The following is a 20,423-nucleotide window of genomic DNA, read 5'->3' as shown; positions in this document are numbered from 1 at the left end:
TTTGAACAGTTTATCCAGAGTCCTGGGTTCTGCAGCTCACCAGCAGATTTTTAACACGTTTGTGGTCTGATTCAGTTCAATTTATATTGTGCCAATTCACAACAAATATCTCAAGGTATTTGACCAAAAAAAAAAAAAAAAAAATTTATTTGGCTAATTTTTAGTCTGGTGGACAATTTGTCATAATTTGCCACATGCACTGGATCAGTATCCTGCTGATAGACCCAGTGGTGACCTACTTTTAGCTTTTCATATAAAATCACCTGGTATTTCACACAGTTTCTGATGCCATGCTTTTCTGGTGCCTATATCTTGCAGTCTTCGAAGGAGGAACATCCTAGACAAGTTGCTAAGGGTAATTTAGAGACCAATTAATCTAACAGCCATGTTTTTGGATTGGGAAGAAGTCAGAGTACCCAGAGAGAACCCACACATGCTGAGGGAAAACAGTCAATCTCCTTTCAGAAAGACCATAGAGATTCAAACCCTGGACCTTCTTGCTGCAGGCAACAGTGACACAAACTGTACCACTCAACAATTGGAATTTGATTATTTTCAAGGTCTGGATTAGTCTGGAAACAATGAAAATGGACAAATATTTGTATTTACAAAATGTACTTCTTTATGAACTTTGTGGTGTCCATTCATCCTTCTTTCCTTTGATTCTTCTGTTCATCCATCTTTACACTCACAATAGAAACATCCACCGAATATTTGTAATCTTTAATATTTTTATAGTGAGAGTCAAAGACTTTCACTATAAAAAAGTCTGGATAATATAATATGTAGGCATCCAGTAAAGTTAATTAAAGACTGCTGGTAGGACAGAAACAGGCTAGTTTAAAAGATTTACCAAACTGTTGCTATGGAGACCTGGTGTCCCCAACGTGCCACCCTTTGCAGCAGTTCTCTAACAGGAACTTGTGGAGACTTAAAACTGATTTACTTGAAAGAGGCACCAACTTAAAATTTGTTTCAATTCAACTTAGCAGTGCCAAAAACTCTGTCAAAGTCTGCAGGTGTGCCAAAGATAATTTCCGCAAAGATAAACTGCTTCCTAAAGCTTCGATGGTGAAACACTACTTCACTGCAAAGCACTGCATCAGAGGCCAAGTTGAACAAAATCTTTATTGACCAATAAGAGCAACCACAAATGATGATATAATACACCCCACCAGCATGCCAGCGTTTTCATAGAAACTGTACAATGTGAAGGAATGTATGGCGCAGGAAAATAAACATAGCAACGAGAACAAAGTGTTTTACATCCAGATGTTCTGGTACAGTACAAGTTTAATTTTATCTAACATTGGTTAGTTTAGTGTCACCTGATCTCATGTTGTGGGTGGGTCAGTCAGCAGGTTGAGCCCAGACACCGCCGAGGTCTCCGGCGGCGGCGGCGGCAGCAGCAGGCGGTGCCTGGCTCAGCCTCCTCCACGCCTCCTCTTGACAATCAAAATGAACAATGTAGTGAGAACGGTGTACAATAAGGCAAAAAGGGAACAATAAGCAAAAACAGCTTCATAATGTTAGTTTTCCTCCACAGGACTGTAGTTTGGTACTAAGGCCTCACGGCTGGGTCAGGCAAGGTTACCAATACTTTGTGTTCGTTTTTTTCCCCAATTCAGTCGTAACATTCAGTCAACTCCGGAGAGCAGGAATTAATTCAGATTGGTGGGGGGGACGGTGGGCTTGTGCAGGTAACAATCTCCACTACAGCAGGGCGACAAACGGTGATGAAACAAAGCCTTTCGGGAACAGACCAACTGATAGGAGGAAGCTGCTCGTACACTGAAGACACGTTGATAAGTTTAGACATAAGGCAGCTACTTTTCTACTCGACACTCCCTTATTGACTTTGGCCCCACCCTCCTGGATGGAGGGTGGGGGGGTGAATACATTTAGTGAAGGTGCTACGGAGCAGCTCCGATCGAACTGTTACAAGGCAGGTATCGGTTCTTGTATCAAAAGACACCAAGTGAAGGAATGGTAGTGTGTGGGACGGAAGGGCAGAGCGGATGCGGTGGGGTTAGCTATGAATACAACAGCTGATTAACATGTGAATACAGTCACATTACACAACCATTGATACAATTAGATATAAAAAAAGGGCAAACAAAAGTTGATTGTACAGTTGCTTGTCCACATGTACTTCATACTGAAAGAGGAAGACACCATTCTGGCGGGGGGAGGGGTTAATCTCTTCAAGCAGCTAAAACCAGGAGGATCGAAGCTGGGTGTGAGGAGGCTTGGTGCTACATAGCAGGTCTGTGAACAGAGGAGGGTCGTGAGCAACCAATGAGCCGCCGTGCAGGTAGTGATGAAATGGACGGAGGGAGGAAGGGGTGGAGGGCGAGCTTAAGACAGTCAGGCCACAACTAAGGCATGAGAGCATGAAATGCAAAGTAACAACAAAGAAGGCAGAAATGGTGGACAACAGGATGAGGATGGGAGGAGGGATAGAGGAGGGGTGGGGTGAGGGGAACAACCCTCCACCCCAAACACAAAGGCCTCTTTTAATCGTTCCAGTCTTTCTTGATGTTGAGGTTCCACTCCCAGGACAGGTGGTCATGCTTGTCGTCGTCGGTAAACTTGGATTTGATGACGTAGTTGCCGCGGGCCAACATGCCTTTAGGAGCCTCCTCCATCGTGGTCAGGAAGTCGTATTCATTCGGGCGTGGGCCGTAGCTGCCCACCATGTAGTCTGACTTATCGACTGTCAAGAAAACAGAAAATGGTTTAGCCAGTTTGTCTTCATGGTAGGGCTGCGACACAACTAACTCTGTGTTTCATCGTTTGTCGCTGTTTGTTGCTCTTAGTTTGATTTTGTTCAATATCTAGAGATAAAGAAATCTCAATCTGCAAAGAGATCCAAGTTCTATAGTCTTGTCTTCTGATAAAGCGATTTTAAGCCCATTGTAAGTTTTATTATGTCAACAAAATTATGTCTAGTTTATCTTTAAGGTAATGAGTTCATTCAAGATTAGTTCAAAACTGAATAATGAAGCTATGTCTAAAACAAAAACATAAGAATTTCTGCAACATATTCAATTTAAAAACAAAACGTTGATGGGCAACAGACAATTCCAAGAGGATAACATCTGAATGCAGCTTTGCATAGGTCATAATTTTTTAATTAAATGAGAACCTGTGAATGTAGCAGTCTGTAAGTGAACACCAATTAAATGTTCACTTACAGGTAAACTTTTTTGCATTTTGTTAATCAAAAATAAACTTAGTAAATGACCTAGCCTCCATATAAAGGCCACATTTGAAACAAGTCTGTTGTATAAAACATCATTAGGTTATTGACTTGAAAACTATTACTCTATTGGCTAGTTATGTTATCATCTTTACTACACTTTAAATGACCAAGCCCATTACTTTGCTGGTCATTAATATATTACTGGTTGATATTGCTTCATATGTTTTATCTGTCATAGGCTCACTTTATTTATTTTTATTAAGTCTGACTTTTATGTTCTGTAAATTGGAACATCTTTTTGAGCTCTGTGGGAAATCTGTTTCCCAAAAAAGTCTAATCGGCAGTGTGAGAACTTCCTGTCCATTTAATCATTGCTGAATCTGTTAAAGTACGTGTTAACAGTAAAGAGATGTGAAAAAAAATCACTTCCAAATGCCCAGCTGCTGTCCAGTTCAGGTTTCCATGGTGACCATCAGTACAGCATTGCATCTAAATCAAACCTAAAACTTCACAAAAACTGTCTTACTGGTTTTCAGGAAAGCTGTGATCATCAGAAATTCTCTTAAACGTCCGTCGTTCTATTAAACAGAAAAAGAACTAAGGTTTTATGTCACATCTACCATTAAACGGTAAAACCATGCCACCTACTGGCATAAATTATCTTGCATCTGTGTTTTATTTTAAACAGGGTTCCCTCAAATTTTCCAAGTCAAAATGCCAAAAGTTTTAAGACTTCAGTTCCAGAGCTCCCAGTCGGTTTCTGAGCTCAGGTTTTAAGTACAGAGTTTGCAAAGATTTGACAGAGAGGACAGAATGGACGGATGACATGCCAGCAGATATGACAAAGACAACAAATGGATGATTTGCTGGATGGAAGAAAAAATATTGGTTAGATAATAAATGGATGAAGGGGGATTGAATGAATTGTTTATTAAAGGAATGGACCGTTTGAGACAGGTTGGATGTTGGACAGAGAAAGACCAGTTTGATGGGCAAATATGAACGTGAAAGATTATATTAAATTAATAAACAGGATGGATGTGTAAATGGCTGGACAGACGGACAACTATGAATATTTGAAGTAAAAACCATCAGCTAAGTTGTTGGAACAGTTTCTATTAATTCAGATTTTTATCATGTGGACAAAGACAGTATAGGAGGTGTGGAGAAACTAATTTTGATACTTTTCCATCCTGGAAAAATACATTTTACATCTTTTTAATATTGTGGAAAAACTCGCAATACAACCTGGTCATTTTAGGAAGCAAATTAGTAAAAAATAACATTTACAGAAGATTGAGCTGGATCAAAATATATTCCTAAGAAATAATTAACTAAAAAAATACAGCTTGACTATAGAGTGCATATTGTAGCCTAAGATTTTTGATTAACAGCAGAGACATTTATCACAGTTTTGACATTTTTCATTAGCATAAGTGTAAATACTCACCCTTAATTATGTCTCTTAAAAGCAGAATAAAATAGAGACAAACCAAGCAGTTACTTTAAGGATTTTACTTTTTTTTCAGTCTGGATGCTTTGGAGGAAATGTAACAATATAAACATTTGACAACCAACTGACAGCTGTTTACAGCGTTAGTTTAGCGGCAGGTGATGCAAAGCCAAACGGCCTTTGAAGTGGAGTGGATCTCCAGATGAGCCTCTGTGAGGAATTTGGCTGCAGGGAGTCGTCACTACCGTTTGGTTTTGGACAGAGCCTGCTGAGCTTCAGAGACAGCAGAGTAATGTCTGTGGACAAGCGGTTCAAAAGACATCAGGAGAAGCTGCTGACTCACTTTTCATTCCTTTCCTGAATGTCTGCTGCACGTACTTCAGGCCTGAAACAATCTCCTTGTTCACCTGAGAATACAGACATCATCTGAGATATTAGCAGAGACAAATCTTACAAATTAGTATTTATTGTTTCATAACAAGAGTTGAATAAAATTAGTAATTTGGGGGGTTTTTTTCTCTTCTGCAAAGTGAATTCTTTGAGTTTAGCAGACCTGAAATGAGCTGCAATGGATAAAAAATATGGATGGAAAACTAAATTATTGGGCCTGGCAGTAAAATGAGTTATCACCATTTCTCCTCAAAACGCAAACTAAAACCTGCTGGGGGATATCACCATGGTAACTGACATGGTGATATCCCAACACAAGAACAACACAAAGTGGAGTCAGTGTCTTTGAGGAATTACTCTACAATTTCAGGGATATTACAGTCACACTGAATCTGTGCTATAACTACTATATAACCATGTATATCTATATTTGAAGAAAAAGATAACTACTAAAAGAGACTGACATGAGCTCTTACCTTAAAGCTGATTTTTATTTTGTATTCTACTCCCTCCTTTAGCACGAAGGCCTGCTTCTTAAAGGCTTCTAGGTCTCCTGTAAGGAAAGTTGGACCGTCATGAGAATTGAGGACAGAAATCAAAAATCAAGAGTCCCACTCAAATTAGTTTCTCCCTCATTTCATTAAAAAAAAAAACAAAAAAAACATCTGCCATACTTAGTGCCAATATGCTGCCGGTTCTGAAATTTGCAGCAAAACTTTTTTTTTTTTCATTTCTTTATGAATGCCACAATTAACATCAGTTCTCAATATATAAAACAATGTATTTTCTGACTTTGTAGCACCCTTAAGGTTTCAGTTTTAAAGATCAAAGTTTTTTTTCTGGGGAAAAAAGTATTAAGTTATTTTCTACACTAAACAAATTTGAATTGTTTTGTGATCTGAAAATTTTAGCATAATTATCTGGTTTTTATTTTTTTTGTGTAAAGTTGTTCAAATGCCATCACAATTTAGAACAAAGACTTTTTTTCCCCACATCATTACAATCTATAAGGAAATCCTTAAGATTGCTTAAAATACATTGCAAGAAAGTCTGTCTCTTCAGAAGAGCTTACAGCACTGCAAGTAGGACAACTCAGCAGAGAAACTACAAACGATAACTTAGTTTTATTTTTAGGTTTCTGCAGAGCCTATTCCTCACACCCACCTCATTTAAATCCATATTTTGGTGCAGGCGTACAAATAAATATGAATTTTATATAGACTCTGGGCCCTGGTTTTTTTTTATTATTCTGGACACTTAAACGTAATTTATTTGTTTAAGTGAAAGAACATGCATACAAACACAGTAGTTTACGTGCATTGATCATCTTCCAAGTCCTAAACTAGAGGAGTCTAAAAATGAACGGGGCGTCCCTTGTGTGGTGACCCCATGTCCAGCATCCCTGACCCAAATCCCGTGCTATATAGCTTCTCCATATCCTATTATTTTATTTTTATTCTGTTCAAGTACGAAGTCTGCTTGAACTCATCATAATCAATGACTCGTCAGCAGATTCGGACTGTGTCTATATAAATAAGACACCTCTACTAATTAATGCATACAAACTTTTCTTTAAGACAACACTTTGTAAAGAGGAGGTAAAGTAAATTATTCACACATTGTTCAGCGTATCAAATGTAAATATATCCAACAGTTCACTACTTCAGCTAAGCACACCAGAACTACTCTTGTTGGCTCTCAGATTCAGTGGAAATATTAAAAATGTGACACCAACTCAGTATCGTCTCCATTGCATCTACAGAGCAGGCTGTCATAATTGGATGAGAAGTTTCAAAAAGCTGCAGTGATGAGAGGGAACACACAGCAGACACGGGACAGAATGTTCTGCACCGACTCAAATCATGGCCAGCTGGAGATTTTCCACTGGGAGTAAAATGACTTCAACTGTGTAAAACACGTTTATAAGCACTTCCAGGTTTGACAAAGGATAAGGAGATGTGTGGTGGTGTGAGGAAAGTAAGGCTCTGTTTATTTTTGTTGTTACACATGAGATTAGCTTAAAAACATTTGGCTGCATTCAGACCTCTTGTGGTTTTCTAGAGATATTTTGACCCCAATAAAAAAAGACCATAAATATAGGAAAATATTGTGCAAACTGGATGAAAAAATGGGCTTACCTTGCAGGTCCAGCACCAGGGGATTTGGTGCACTTTCACAAATGAGAGACATTCGGGTCACCTGGACATTAGGAGCATTTGGATCTGGATGGGATTAAAAAACAAACAAAATCTATATTTAGATTAATACCCTGACAACAGAGTCCTTTTCCAAAGGATGCAAACAACGGTTGGTGATTGCTTTGTTGGAACATACCATGTTAGAAATAACATCCCATCAAAGCCCAAAGTAGAATTTATAATCAACTTTTCCCAGTTCAAGATATGTGGCAAAGCTGTGGTTTAAAATATCAGCTTCCCACAACAGGAACAACTTCAGTTAGGCTACAGTCACAAAGCAGGTCTTGATGCTTGATTCAGATGTTTTTCTGAAATGTGATTTTTTTTTCTGCTTTCGCAATCAGACTTCTGTGTGAACGGTTTACGACTCCAAAGCAATGCGCAGAAGAAGAATGTCATATGGCAGCAATGATGAATGTCGCACCCTATGTATCAATATTGCAGTTATTCAACAATGGGAGATGGCAATACTGCTACATGATCATAAGATGAAGACGCTAATAAAAAGAATGCCCAACTAATAGAAATGGTATTTTGTGGAGCACTGACTCCAACTTGTGTACAGAAGTCTGTTTGGATCCATAGTTGAACCAGGAGTGGTGGGATTATGATGTAATGAGCTTCACTGACAAAGACTTCCTTCATAATTTCCCAAAATTATAATTTTTAAACATTATTTGCGTCTAAGTTTACTGTATCTTGATTCTTCTGGCGCAAGTCTCAAATTAACAGAAAAAGTCAGAAAAACTGTGACATGACCATTCAGATGCTTTGAAAACTATTGGATATCTGATTTAGTTCCAGATATTAAAGTGGCATAAATAAGACCTTTTTTTGTAGAAAAAATTTGAATTCGGCATGCAGTGAAAAAGTGAGATATTAGTCACATTTGACTATTGTGTGACTTTTCCTTAATGAGCAACAGAATAATTAGACTGCACTCACATTTTTTAAAGGACTGTCTATCTTTAAATACTGCAAACCAAATCACTGATTTTAGGGTTTCTGAACATTTCTGCCCACATGAACATAAAATCCAGCATTAAAGATTGAGTCGCTCAGGAGCTGAATGAATTCCAGCATGGTATCATGACAGGAAGCCCCCTGTACAAGCAGTTCAGTCATAAAACGTCTTATCTAGTAAATATTCCATATTCAAGTCTTATTTGTATTGTTGGCAAAGTCAAAGTGATGGGTGAAGGCAGCAACACCGTCACAAGATGGTAGCCATGATGTAAAACCAGTTATGAAGAGGCTCAGTGCTTCTGGTCCAGATTTTCAAACTTCATGTGGCCTTCAGATCAGCTCAAGAACAGTGAATGGGAAGAATTTAACTGGTTTCCATGGCTGAGTGTCCAAGTGTCACATCACCAATTATAATGCATAGTGTCAGAAGCAATGGTGTAAAGTGCACCACTATGGGACTTTACAGTAACTCAGATATGTTCTCTGGAGGGATGAATTAGGCCACTTTGGTAATTCAACACACAACTTTGAGACTGGCAGAAATGCTCTCTTTTAGTATCAGTATCTCTGACTGCATTATGATAGGTTTACATGTCAGTGCTGAGGGAAGTTAGGCTTGGCTCCTTACTGATCATAAAAGGAATTTGTAAAGCTTCAGCTTACAAGCTAAATGTTGTGGAAAGTTCCATGCTCCCAACTTGTGTTAGACAGTCCCTTCCTGTTCCAACGTGACTGTGCACAATGCAGCATATATAAAGACATGGATAATAGAGTTTGGTGCAGAAGAAGTTTACTGGTCTCCATAGAGTCCCAACATAACAGAACCATGCTCTCGTAAATTATACAACATAGTTCTTGTCCAGTATCAGTGTCTGAATTCTTACTCTCAGATGGTCAAACATTCAAATTCAAAAATACTTTGTTGATCCCAAAGGGAAATTAAATGTTGTTATAATTCGTTTAAAGAGTTATTGTATATTGTGATAGCTGTGGGCAGGAAAGATCTCCTGTAGCAGTCTGTATTACTACTTTGAAGAAGCCTCTGACTGAAGAGAGTGTTTTTCTATGTCATGAGGAGAATGCTCATCCCCATAAACTTACTCCTAAACCTTTTAGAAAGCCTTCCCAGATGAGTGGAAGCTGCTACAGCTACAAATAGTTAGTGGACATCATTAAACTGTTTGTGTGTGGCTGAACAAAAAAAAACATTTTAGTGTCATTTTTTAACCTCACATGACAAGAACCACAAATTTTGTCTTCTTCCTTACAAGTTTAGTTTCAGGTCATTGCTAACCAAAGGCTAAGAGCTCAAACTTTACAGACAGATGCAAATTTGATTCTTCAAGCAACCTTTATTATACAGCATTACACAGATGCAGTGTCCTAAAACATCAATCACAAACTGCAGTACAGACATCAGCTGGATGAGTATTTCTAAACCATGACTCTCTAGAGGGTCCACTATCCCCAATCCATCTAAATCAAATAATTTCATTACGTCTCCAGTATGCCAACAATGCTGCAGAAACCTGTTAATCACCCATGTAATTAACTCATGTGTGTGCAGCAGGGAAATACCTAAAACATATAAGACAGTGGCTCTAGAGCACCAGAGCTGACAACTATTGGGATACACAACCATCAGATATGAGGATCTGTAGTCATCCGGCCCACAGTGGGTCAGTCTGGAGGCAAGGAGTGAGGCTATTTACACACATTCCCACCAATCTGAGAAATGTATAGTTGGTGGTATCCAGCAGTTCAGACATTTGCTGTAGTGAAAATGATTGAACTAATGTCCAACATGCTAATATACCCTTAACATACGTTGAGATTACAGCGATCCCAAATATTACTGTAAATATTTCTAAGTTCTTTAAAGCTATTCTGGAACTCTTGAAGTATTTATTAGTCCAGTTGCTGCAGCATTGCAGGAGGCCTGCGCATGATGCGAGTCCTGCATCCTGCAGCTGTTTAAATATGTGAGCTCCAGGGAGCTGAAACTGGGACACTTCTGCTGTAGTTCAGGCACTCTCTTTGGTAATTAGACTTTAGTTTCTTGGTTGCAGTGTAGCAAAAATAATTAGAAACAAATGGATTCATGGTTCAATCCGATGGATACTGGATCACAGTGCTGGAAAAACATGAAGACCAAGCTGATCACATCACTGATCCAACATAAAGTCAGCCAGCAGTGAGTGTGTGTTCATAACAACATAGGATATGTTTTGCTGTCTCGTTTAAGAACTTATAACATAATGAACACTGTTTAGTTCAAAATTATACATACTCCAAGCAGACTTAACCCTTTAATTTGACCAACATGGTTCTTCTGACTGAAAGTAAATTTATTTTAGAGAAGCTCAACTTCACTGATAGAGATTATGTGGAAGGAGTTTTAGTCTGGGTGACTGAAATTAAACATTGGAACCTCAAAGAAGTTCATCACCAAAAATAGTTGAAATACCACTGGAAGCAGGCAAAAGCTGGCCAGCAGTTTGCTTTAATGCAAATGAAGATTAGTAAATGATTATTGAAAAAGTTCTAATAGTTTACATTTTTTACTTAAATGCAGATAAAAACATTGCAATTAATTTCATTTTGTTTTATTATCATGTGGTAGATCTCTGCCTCATTTTCTACCAGAAACAAAATTCTTGATGCAGTTAATGCAGAAATTCACTAATAAGGCCATATATTGAACGAGTATGCATCAAATTAATATTTGAGGATATGCTTCCCATTTTAGTTGCATTTTGTACAACACATGGTTCTCATCATACAAACTCTAACCAGTCATCGGTCATATGGTTTTATTTGTTGTAATTCTTGAGTAGGTTATGGGGTGCTATTGGGTAATGACATTAGGAAACAGAGACCCAGATCCAGAGGAATTTAGTTTGGAGGCTACAGCTTATTTTTATGGGTCCAGTAATTTAGCTTTATATTTAATATAAATCCATAAACCTTTGTGTAAAATAAAATAACCATGTTTTTTTATCAATATATACAATGACATGTAAGGTGTGAATGAGTTACCAAACAATGATGAGTAATTATTCCTAGAGTAGCATAAACTTTAGCTTTGTACGTTGCAAAAATCTAAGATACTAAAGTCTCCAATATTTGAAGTCTGTTTAGTTTAAATGCAAAGATCAGACAAAGAGGTGTGAGAAATAAACTTTAAGAGAAATAGTATGCTAGCTATACAGGCAAGAATATTTTGGTGTGAATGAGGATGATTCTGAAATATCTATAGAAACCCTGTTCTGATACCTGCCTGGTTTCCTCCTGCAACAGATCTCTCTTTTTCTCAGTAAGTTACAATCTTACCTGAGAAGACCCTGCATCATCGTCCCTGCTGCTGGCCTCTGGTCTAATGTCTCCTCCCTGACTCTCTGCTCTATTATGACAATAAAGATTTATTTTAAATATGTGAAAAGCAATAGTTACCAAAACGTCTGCACAAAAATGTAAAGGTTATTGATTTTATTCATGGCATTGAATAACCAGCATTGGCAGAAGTGGGTAGAGAAGCCAAAAATTGCACTACTTCAACTTACTTTTACTCAAACAGTAGCGTTCCAAGAAAGTACTCCAGAGTAAAACAAAAAAGTGCTTGATTAAACTAAAGGCTACATAAGTGATCATAAAATCTGATTTCATATTTTAAAAATAATGTCAAAAAGATAAAATATAAAATCATGTGCCAATTATGGCATTTTAAAGACTACATTTTTAAAAATGACCAAAAAATATATACCAAAGACATTCAGGCCTTTCGCAAATCTTTCTTTTTTCTACTATTAAATTTTACATAAATCTAATATAATACATACAGTAGGTAATGTTTATATTAGAACAGAGTAAAGTACTTCCAGTGTCAATATGTAGTGTTTATTATATCTTATTAATGTCCAAATGACCCAACAGGCTCCTCAGACAGAAAATAACATTAGAACAACAAAGCTGGTATAGAAACAAGTATGTAGGTGTTTCTGTATCTCATACATTTATGGTTAAAATGAGTTTGTTCTTTATTTGTTGAAGTTACTTGTATTGAAAAGAGTATAAAGAAATTTCACTCAAGTAAGAATAGAAACAATTCATAAGAATCAAGTTAAAGCAAAAAGTACAGTGCAGTAAAGCTACTCCGTAAAGCTCTTTTTCTATAAAATTTCTATAAAATTACTTCCCATCTCTTAGCATAGATAACAACAACATTAGTATTCTTGTTAATGAGCTTAATGTGATGTATTGCTCTGGATGAGTTTGTCATCATTTAGCTAACATTATCTGAATCCAGCAGTTCAACTCAATTTACTCAGTTAATTTTGAAAAAAATGGCCAGTTTTTTGACTTTGGCTGGTTTGCTGCCATGACTAACGCACACCGGCGTGCTGCTCTGCTCAGCAGCACATCTCCCCTCGCTGATCCACACAGACGTAAAACAGACACTGTGTGCGCTCATGGTCCATTTAAAGACGGTTTGTAAAAACACATGTCATGGCATTACATTTGGTTTACCTACAGATCCCTCAATTCTTAGAGCAAAAAACATTTTCTATAAAACACTAAACTTGCAGCAGAATATTTTTTAGTTCGTCAGTTTTTTACAGCTTACAAAAAAAAACATCAGCTGTTAATGTCTATATCTCAAATAATTAGCCTCATTTCCAACACAATCCTACAGCAATAACAATTTTTAACACCAGAAGGGATTTAAGATTTAAGCTTCTTAAACCATGAAACTCTAGAAACAATTTCAACAGCAGCAGCACCTCCTCCCCCAATCAGGCACATAATCATACTCCGACATACCAATTTCAGTGATCCCGGGGCCAAGCAGGGCTTCTTTGTATTTGCGTAGACTTTCGTCATCTTTATCCAGCTCCTGGATCTCTTTCACAGACTTCTGCGCTGGTGGTTTATAGTTTACTGGCTCTGGCTCCTCATTTTCGGCGGCAATGGCTGCTAGCTGCTCTGGGGTCACCTCATCCTCAGCCATGTCTGGAGAAATTAATAACATACATCAGAACAGCAGCAAAGCAAGCTGAGAATTTAGGAATGTAAAAGAAAACAGAGGTGCAAAGAAATAACCAAAACAAAGATAAACACCTATAGATACATTTAACCACCCTAATTTCAAATCCTGATTGAAGAGGTTTTGTATTCTGTACTGCAATGCATCTGGTGTGCTGCTGTCAGGTTGTACAAAAAGCCTCATTTATCTTGGTGCTGCTGCCCCAGCTCTGCTATCTGAAACCTGCGCTGAAGTAACGTCATCAAAATGAGTCATGAATTGAATTAGGTGTCATGGATCACATGACAGAAAGCCTCTCCACCAGGATATGGCGAAGTCTAGGTCATGGGAAAACGACTGACATGCCCTGGAATGACAAACTTGAGCCAACAGGGATGTTAAAAAAAAGACAGCATCTTGCACTCATTACATTTCCTACATTAAGTAATATTTATATTGGAGTTATTTTTTATAAAATATAAAATATGGGCTGCAGTCCAGGAAATTTCTTTGAATTAAGAATATTAAGAACATTTATTTTGTCCTCATAAAGACACATAACATCAGTAATAAAGTCTCCAATGCAGCCAGAACAGCTGGCTATTATGAAAGCAAATAATAGTCCTTCTGCGCTTCCCCATGGAAGAGCTTAGGAGGTTAACACTGGAATAATTTCCTTTGCAAGAGCAGAGTAAGTAACAAAGGCAGGAAGAGCTCTGTTTACTCCAAGAGTCTTGACATTCACACTACAACCATCCCACACACAGCCTGCAACAGCCCCACAGACATGTTGGGAGACTGAAGTTATGCAGTCTAAATATTTTAAATCTCTAGGATTTGTGTCGATTCTTGTGAATTACTGTCTTAGCGCAGGATGATGTTTTAAAAAAATTTGGTGTAGCTACTCTATAGCTAAAGCAGTCCGATGAGGAAAACAGAGCAGTAAACTGAATGATGGGGCTCCTTTTGGAGAATTTACAGGTTAAAGCTGTGCAGAGACATTTGGGTAAAGTCATGAAATTACCCCATAGACCAGCACAGAACCAAGATAAATATATTACTTAAATTATCCCACAGGGATTTCGGAGACGAGCAATTAATAACCGTTAAATGATTACAACACACTCACATTAAACATTATCTTTGTTAACACATATCCAGCCAGGAAAGTCCAAAGTGACATGTTTGTCTCTTTAAGGACTTGGAATATCAATAAAACATTTGAAATGACACCAATTGTTTTAAAGATGTGACTGATTTCTTAAAATTTTTAAAAATATATATTTTATTTTCTGTCTCTCTACACTGCAAGAGTATAATATTATCAATTTATGGAATAGTGAGGAGATTCTCAGAGCACCCTCCAGATTTTAGTTAAATTATTTAGAAAGCTCAAGTTTTTATTAGGTTAAAAACAGTGAAAGTAATTGGCTGCAGCCCAATTATTAGAGCCATTTTTTTCAGTCACAGATAAACCGTAGATCCTTGAATGTTGAATAGCTGGTCAGGCACAATGGGACATTTGTACACACTGCATAGAGCTCCAAACTAAAATTGATTTAACAATGGGTGGAAACAAGTTTCAGACATTTCAAGGACACAAGTTTGTTACAGTTCAACAAGCTTATATTTAATTTTTCAAGATATTGCTCTCATCTCCATCCTACAGTACACCACTAATGTTTTTATGTACAGTGCTGGTCTCGCTTATTAGAATTTAAATTTGTTTAAATAACCTTCAAATAAATGAATCTTCTTCATTGAACACAGTGAAGAACGTATTTGCGCACATGTTTTAGTGAATGAATCCACTGCTGTTAATGCTTTGTACAGAGCCAGTTTGACAAAATGATCGGATTTAGTCTTCTCAGATAATATTTCACAAACTTGGTGCATGCACACTGAGGGATCTTGATCATTTCTCTTTGTACAGTCACCCTAGATCATTGCTTGACTTCAAGACCCCATGCAGCATTTAGAGGACTTCTGTATGAGGGGACCAGAGAAGTTACCTTATTACCAAACTTCAGCCTGATTGCATAGAGAGTCTGATGTTTCATCCTTACATTATAGGATGACAATAAGGATCATCCTATAATGTAAGGACGATAATAAGGATCATCCTATAATGATGTCTAGGGATATAGTTATATCCCTAGACATAAATCATATGTCTAGGGATTTATGATCATATGTCATAAATCCCTAGACATATGATCACTATGATTCTTCATCCCAGTAAAGTGTGAATCTCTGTGCATACCTCTGTCCTGGTCTCCTATCTGATCTGCTCAAACAGTCATGACAGGAATGTCGAAGCCACGGTACCAGCAGCATATAGCGTGAGAAGCTCTAGGGCTAAACAAGCTGCCCTCCTTGCAAAAAAATTGCCTCATATATCCCCCTTCAATTTTCCACAAAACCTAGATACATTTGGTCTTCTACCAGAAAAAAGTCAAGAGGTTTTTTTCCCACATTTTCTTTGTGATAAAAATAAAAGATCTATGTACATCTTCGAGCATCTCTCTGGATTTGTGGATATTGTTAGGAGTAAAATTTTAATGCAACTTTATACAAAACTAGAGCAGCCTCATACATTTTTCTACAGTCATTTACAGTCACCTGTGCAGAGAATGGAATAATTGACTGGAAACATTGTATTGAAAAAAATCATTTGATATTAAAGTCATCACAAATAATAAATCAAATCTGCAAGAGACTAAATTTAGACCAACGCTATATATAAATTACCAAATGAGAAGCTGGTAAAGAAGAGGCCCTCAGAGTAAATAAATTATGTAACTGATGACTAAGTTCAGTTCTCTCTTCCATAGAAAAGGCTAATTGAAGAGCCCCATGTCTCCAGTAGTTGTGAGATAATGACCAATGTTGACTTATGCCTTTATAGATACATTCTCAAAATAGCTTAATTTCTTACCCATCCTGTCAAATTGTTCACTTGTACTGAAGTAACACACAAAGTGCTAACATGAGATTCAAAGGATTCACAGTAATCCTATGAGAGAAAATCACCACACCCAGCTCTGTGTGGAAACAATCAGGCCAGCCACTGAATAAGACAGGAAACTTTACACAAAGGGAGAGTGAATGATGCTGGGTCTTTATAAACTGGTGCAGCAGAAGTTCCTATAAACCAAACTTTGGGATTCTTCACCACTATATCCTGGCTCTCCTATGCTGCCTGTGTTGATACATGATTTGGTGCCACTTCTGATTACATTACACCATTATGAGCTGTAGCTACTTTAATGCTTCTCATAAATCCCTTAAACAATTTGTAAAATTATGGCCCTTGGGAAATTTGGATATTGTTTATATTTATTTTGAAAAATTATATTCTGATACGAGTTGTGATTTAACACAATTAACTAAATGACTGTGTCTGCTAACCCTAAAAGTTAGCAGTCACAGCTGGGGTTAGCAGATTCAAGCTGGGATTTTTTTCCACTCAAACTTCCATTAAAGCAAGGGTGTCAAAGTCAGTTTCATTTTGGGCCACATCAAAAATCTGAATGTACTTAAACGGCCGGTTGTGGCATTAAACTGTTAAAATATTAATGAATATCAAAGTCCCCACAAGATTTTGAGATTGTTTTTGTGTTTTTTGTAATCAAACTCACATATTTTGTGATGCTAATTTGGAGACATTTGTAAAAAATTGTTACAATATTTACGCTAATGTATGATGATACATGTGACTTTTATAACTCAATGTGTCGATCACGGACTATAACTTGACACCATATAAGGCTGAGGCAGCAGTCAATGTTTTTGACCAATTTTGAGAAAAATTTGCAGTAAAATCAGAAAAAATTTGGGGATCTGTTGATTTTGTGTGAATTTGGTCTAGTTGAGGATGTTTTTTAATTTCAGGAGGAATATTTGTTTCAGATTGTGACTGTATGCAGGATCATATTGTTGCAACCCTATAATCTATGTGTGATCTCTTGCCAAAACAAGAAACTACAATTAATTTATAATTTTTGTTGTTACTTTTATGTTTGTTGTGTTACAATTTAAAACCAACATCCAAACATTCTTCCACTTTTTTTTTTTGCTGGTCTTTCGTAACAGTTCTCATGGCTGCTGTTTCCACTTATATTAATTTCCGTTCAGTGCAAATGTCTGAACACGTCTGAGGAAATAGGTTTGTTTTTAAGCTACTTTATGAGTGATCATTTTATGGTTCAGGCAAAACAACAAAAACATCTCACCGTGCATGAAAAACAAAACTTGGTAAATAATTTCAGATTAATTTTCTTAGGCATTTTGTAACTTGCAGCATGTTGTAAAGACAATTTGATCATTAGTTTTGTAGCTGAATCTTTGCTGGAATGTGGAAAACGCTTGAAAGGGAAAGGCATGTTTGGCAACTGCAGATGTCAACCTTACTGAGCAAAATGTTTCCTTGTGTCTCTACCCGAATCTTAGCTATAAGGTGCAGTGGCAAAATAGTCAAATAAAATTAAACAGGAAAAAAGGCACATCAAAAGGCATCAAAGCATTCTGCTACAGATTCAAAACTGCTAATATTTCCTTGATATTTTGCATACATTTTAAAGTACTTTTAATGAGACACTAGAGGAGGTACCAAAAAGGGCAGATTGTTTTCCAGTTGAATGAATCAACGCAATACAACGCTGCCTGATCCAAAACATTTTGAAGCACACAACTGCTCAGAGAAGGCAATATACTTTCCTTGTACTTACAAAACAAAACAAGTTCAGCAATTTGGAAATACATCCAGTCTAGAAAGAAAACAAGAACATAATGTGGAAACCAAAAGGGGTCCCATTACTTTTAATCAACATGGTTTTAAATCTGCAGTTGGCAAAATTCAATCAGCTAATATCAGCTTTAAAGAGAGAAGAACAGGATAAGATAACTTTTCAAAGAGCACACAAAAGATAATACCAATATAAAATGGGTGTTTATATTTGTTTTGCTAAAGTTTATGTCACACAATTAATAAACGCTATATAAAACATAATATAGACAGTATCATGAAGCAAAAGGAATAGTTGCTCCTTTTCTCTTTTGAATAAAAGTGAATACATCACAAACTTACAATGATCATCATCATAATACTTCAAAACCATGAGAATCTCATACTGATCAATGCATAAAAAGGCAAAAACCACCAGAAGTTGTTATACAGCTCTTCCTAAGTGACAGCATGGCATACAGGAAAAAAAACACTTTATTGCATTATCATCAGCTTCTATGATGGTGCTGGCCATCTTAAAAATCATATCCCCTTACAAAATGAATTCAGATAAAACCTGATCTATTAGCAGTAGAGTCCCTCTTTGTTTGTCCAACTTCACTTATTTTACTGAATGGGTTGTTATATATAACATTCTTATTCATTATTACCATGGAAAATACTTAGTTATTATAAATGTGGTAATGACAAACTAATTGAAGATGTTAGGAAAAACAAACAGTATCATTGGCAACACCACTTTTGAAATTTAAAATAATTTCCTCTATTGATGGTTTGATGAAATACTTTAAATCTTTATAGCTGAAAATATGACAGCAATTATTGTTTGATCCTCAGCTCAGCTGCTAATTGACTCGTTAAGATATAGAAGGTAAATTAGATCAACACTTCAGTGATGTACCTATAAAGTATAGGTACAGAATTATAGCTGTGAAACTTTTCTGAAAGATCCTAAAACAAGGTTATAGATATATTTTAATCAAGCCTGATAAAGACGTCAGTGCAATGGCAAGTTACATTTCATTTGTATTTTGGTCATGTGTGTAGCTCTAAGGTAGTAATAATATTAAAAAAATAGTTCGTGGAAGAGGTGGAGGATGTAAACAGGAAAATGCATTCCTACTATAGTGATTAATATAAACTGCTCCTCTGAAAAAAGTGTAAATGTCATGAATGTGAAGGCTACAAGCTAACAAACAGGATTGGGAGGGTTTTTTTCCCCAGGAAAACCGTTGTATAAGCTGCGTTTTACACAACACTTCAGCGACAGTAGAGCGGTTCTCAAAACTAACGACGTTACATTATTGAATGAATAAACATTTTCAAAATAAGGCTCAACTTTTCTAGGCGTCGGCCCTTTCTTGCAGGGTGGGACTAGGAGAAAAGACAGGCGGCTGGGAAACAATCCAGCCAAGCTAGCTGTGCCTTGCAGCTAGCACGAGCGTGACAAGTTATCATCCGTCAGAGCGCGAGCAGCGTCAAGACAAGAGCGACTCAAAGCAGAGCGAGGACCAGAAATAGATTCAGGTCAATGTTATCTGGTGGCTTTTGCACCGCGAGGACTCACCTTAAAGTTAAAAAGCCGCAGTGATTCCAGGTGCCTCTGCAGTAGGTGCGTTCGTTGCTCTGAGCCCTTGTGTAAGTAAGTATGGCGAACAACGGAAAGGCGCCGCCCCGTTTACAGGCACGGGGCCGCGCGCGCTGCACGCGGCTGACGTACTGCGGCGCGCGCAGACCTGTAAGAAACCTCTGCCGTCTTCACAGAACAGCCACATCTAGATTTACACATTAGACAGCAGAAGGCGATTGGTTGCACTGGATTTTATTTAGGGTTATTTAAAATCGCACAGATTTTTTCATAAATGTTCTGCTTTTCCAAGTGAAAATAAGTAAAATTATATATTTGTTTAATATTTATTACAGAAATGTTACATTTTAGTCATGTTTTTCAGATGTATATATTTGTAAAATAGCTGAATAAGCATCCACCTACAGTGGTAAAGCCTTATTTTTAATTCATGAGTTGTCCTTTTATGTTCTTCAAAACAATTTACATTAGTTAGATGATATTTCACTTTTTGTTTCAAGAAATGCCATTGTTCAGCGCTCTTTAGGGTGCATTTGCTGGGAGTCACATTTTCAACAGTCTTTCCTTCCTGCGTTAACGTGAACAATGGTGTAATGAAACAATAACAGGGTTAGACGGAATTGATATATAGAGTAAAATAATTTCAAATAATTTGAATAAAATGAAAATAGATACTTCTGAGCACCCAAAAGTCTTCTTCTCAGATAAATACAATATTCAGATCAATAAAAACTACTTGCAAAACGGGAGGCTACTGAAATGTCATGAGTAGCATCAATAGAGGTACTTAGCACTTGATCAGGTTTCGTTTGGCATGAATTACAACAATGTGTTGTGTAATGTAGGCAGTGGG

The 20,423-nt window shown here is 37.1% G+C and overlaps 1 protein-coding gene across 1 annotated transcript; it reads right to left on the bottom strand.

The window, feature by feature from the left end:
- Positions 1-1,109: 1,109 nt before the first annotated feature.
- Positions 1,110-19,658, bottom strand: LOC102219903 (rho GDP-dissociation inhibitor 1-like). Its single transcript, XM_005803034.2, has 6 exons — positions 19,550-19,658; positions 13,034-13,222; positions 7,187-7,270; positions 5,525-5,601; positions 5,002-5,065; positions 1,110-2,716 (listed from the first exon to the last, which is right to left on the bottom strand). Exons 2-6 carry the CDS (start codon positions 13,218-13,220, stop codon positions 2,517-2,519), a joined length of 612 nt encoding a protein of 203 aa, XP_005803091.1. The 5' UTR covers positions 13,221-13,222; positions 19,550-19,658; the 3' UTR covers positions 1,110-2,516.
- Positions 19,659-20,423: the final 765 nt, after the last annotated feature.

This window comes from Xiphophorus maculatus, chromosome 5 (assembly GCF_002775205.1).
Source record: "Xiphophorus maculatus strain JP 163 A chromosome 5, X_maculatus-5.0-male, whole genome shotgun sequence".
NCBI lineage: Eukaryota > Metazoa > Chordata > Actinopteri > Cyprinodontiformes > Poeciliidae > Xiphophorus > Xiphophorus maculatus.
Note: the sequence above shows the minus strand (reverse complement) of the source record. Positions and strands in the feature narration are given on the sequence as shown.

Coding starts and splice junctions, on each gene's coding strand:
- LOC102219903 (XM_005803034.2), bottom strand. CDS start 13,220: ATGGCTGAGGATGAGGTGACCCCAGAGCAGCTAGCAGCCATTGCCGCC. Junction 7,271..13,033: donor CCCCGGGATCACTGAAATTG/GTATGTCGGAGT, acceptor AATCCCATCCAG/ATCCAAATGCTCCTAATGTC. Junction 2,717..5,001: donor ATTCAGGAAAGGAATGAAAA/GTGAGTCAGCAG, acceptor TTTTCTTGACAG/TCGATAAGTCAGACTACATG.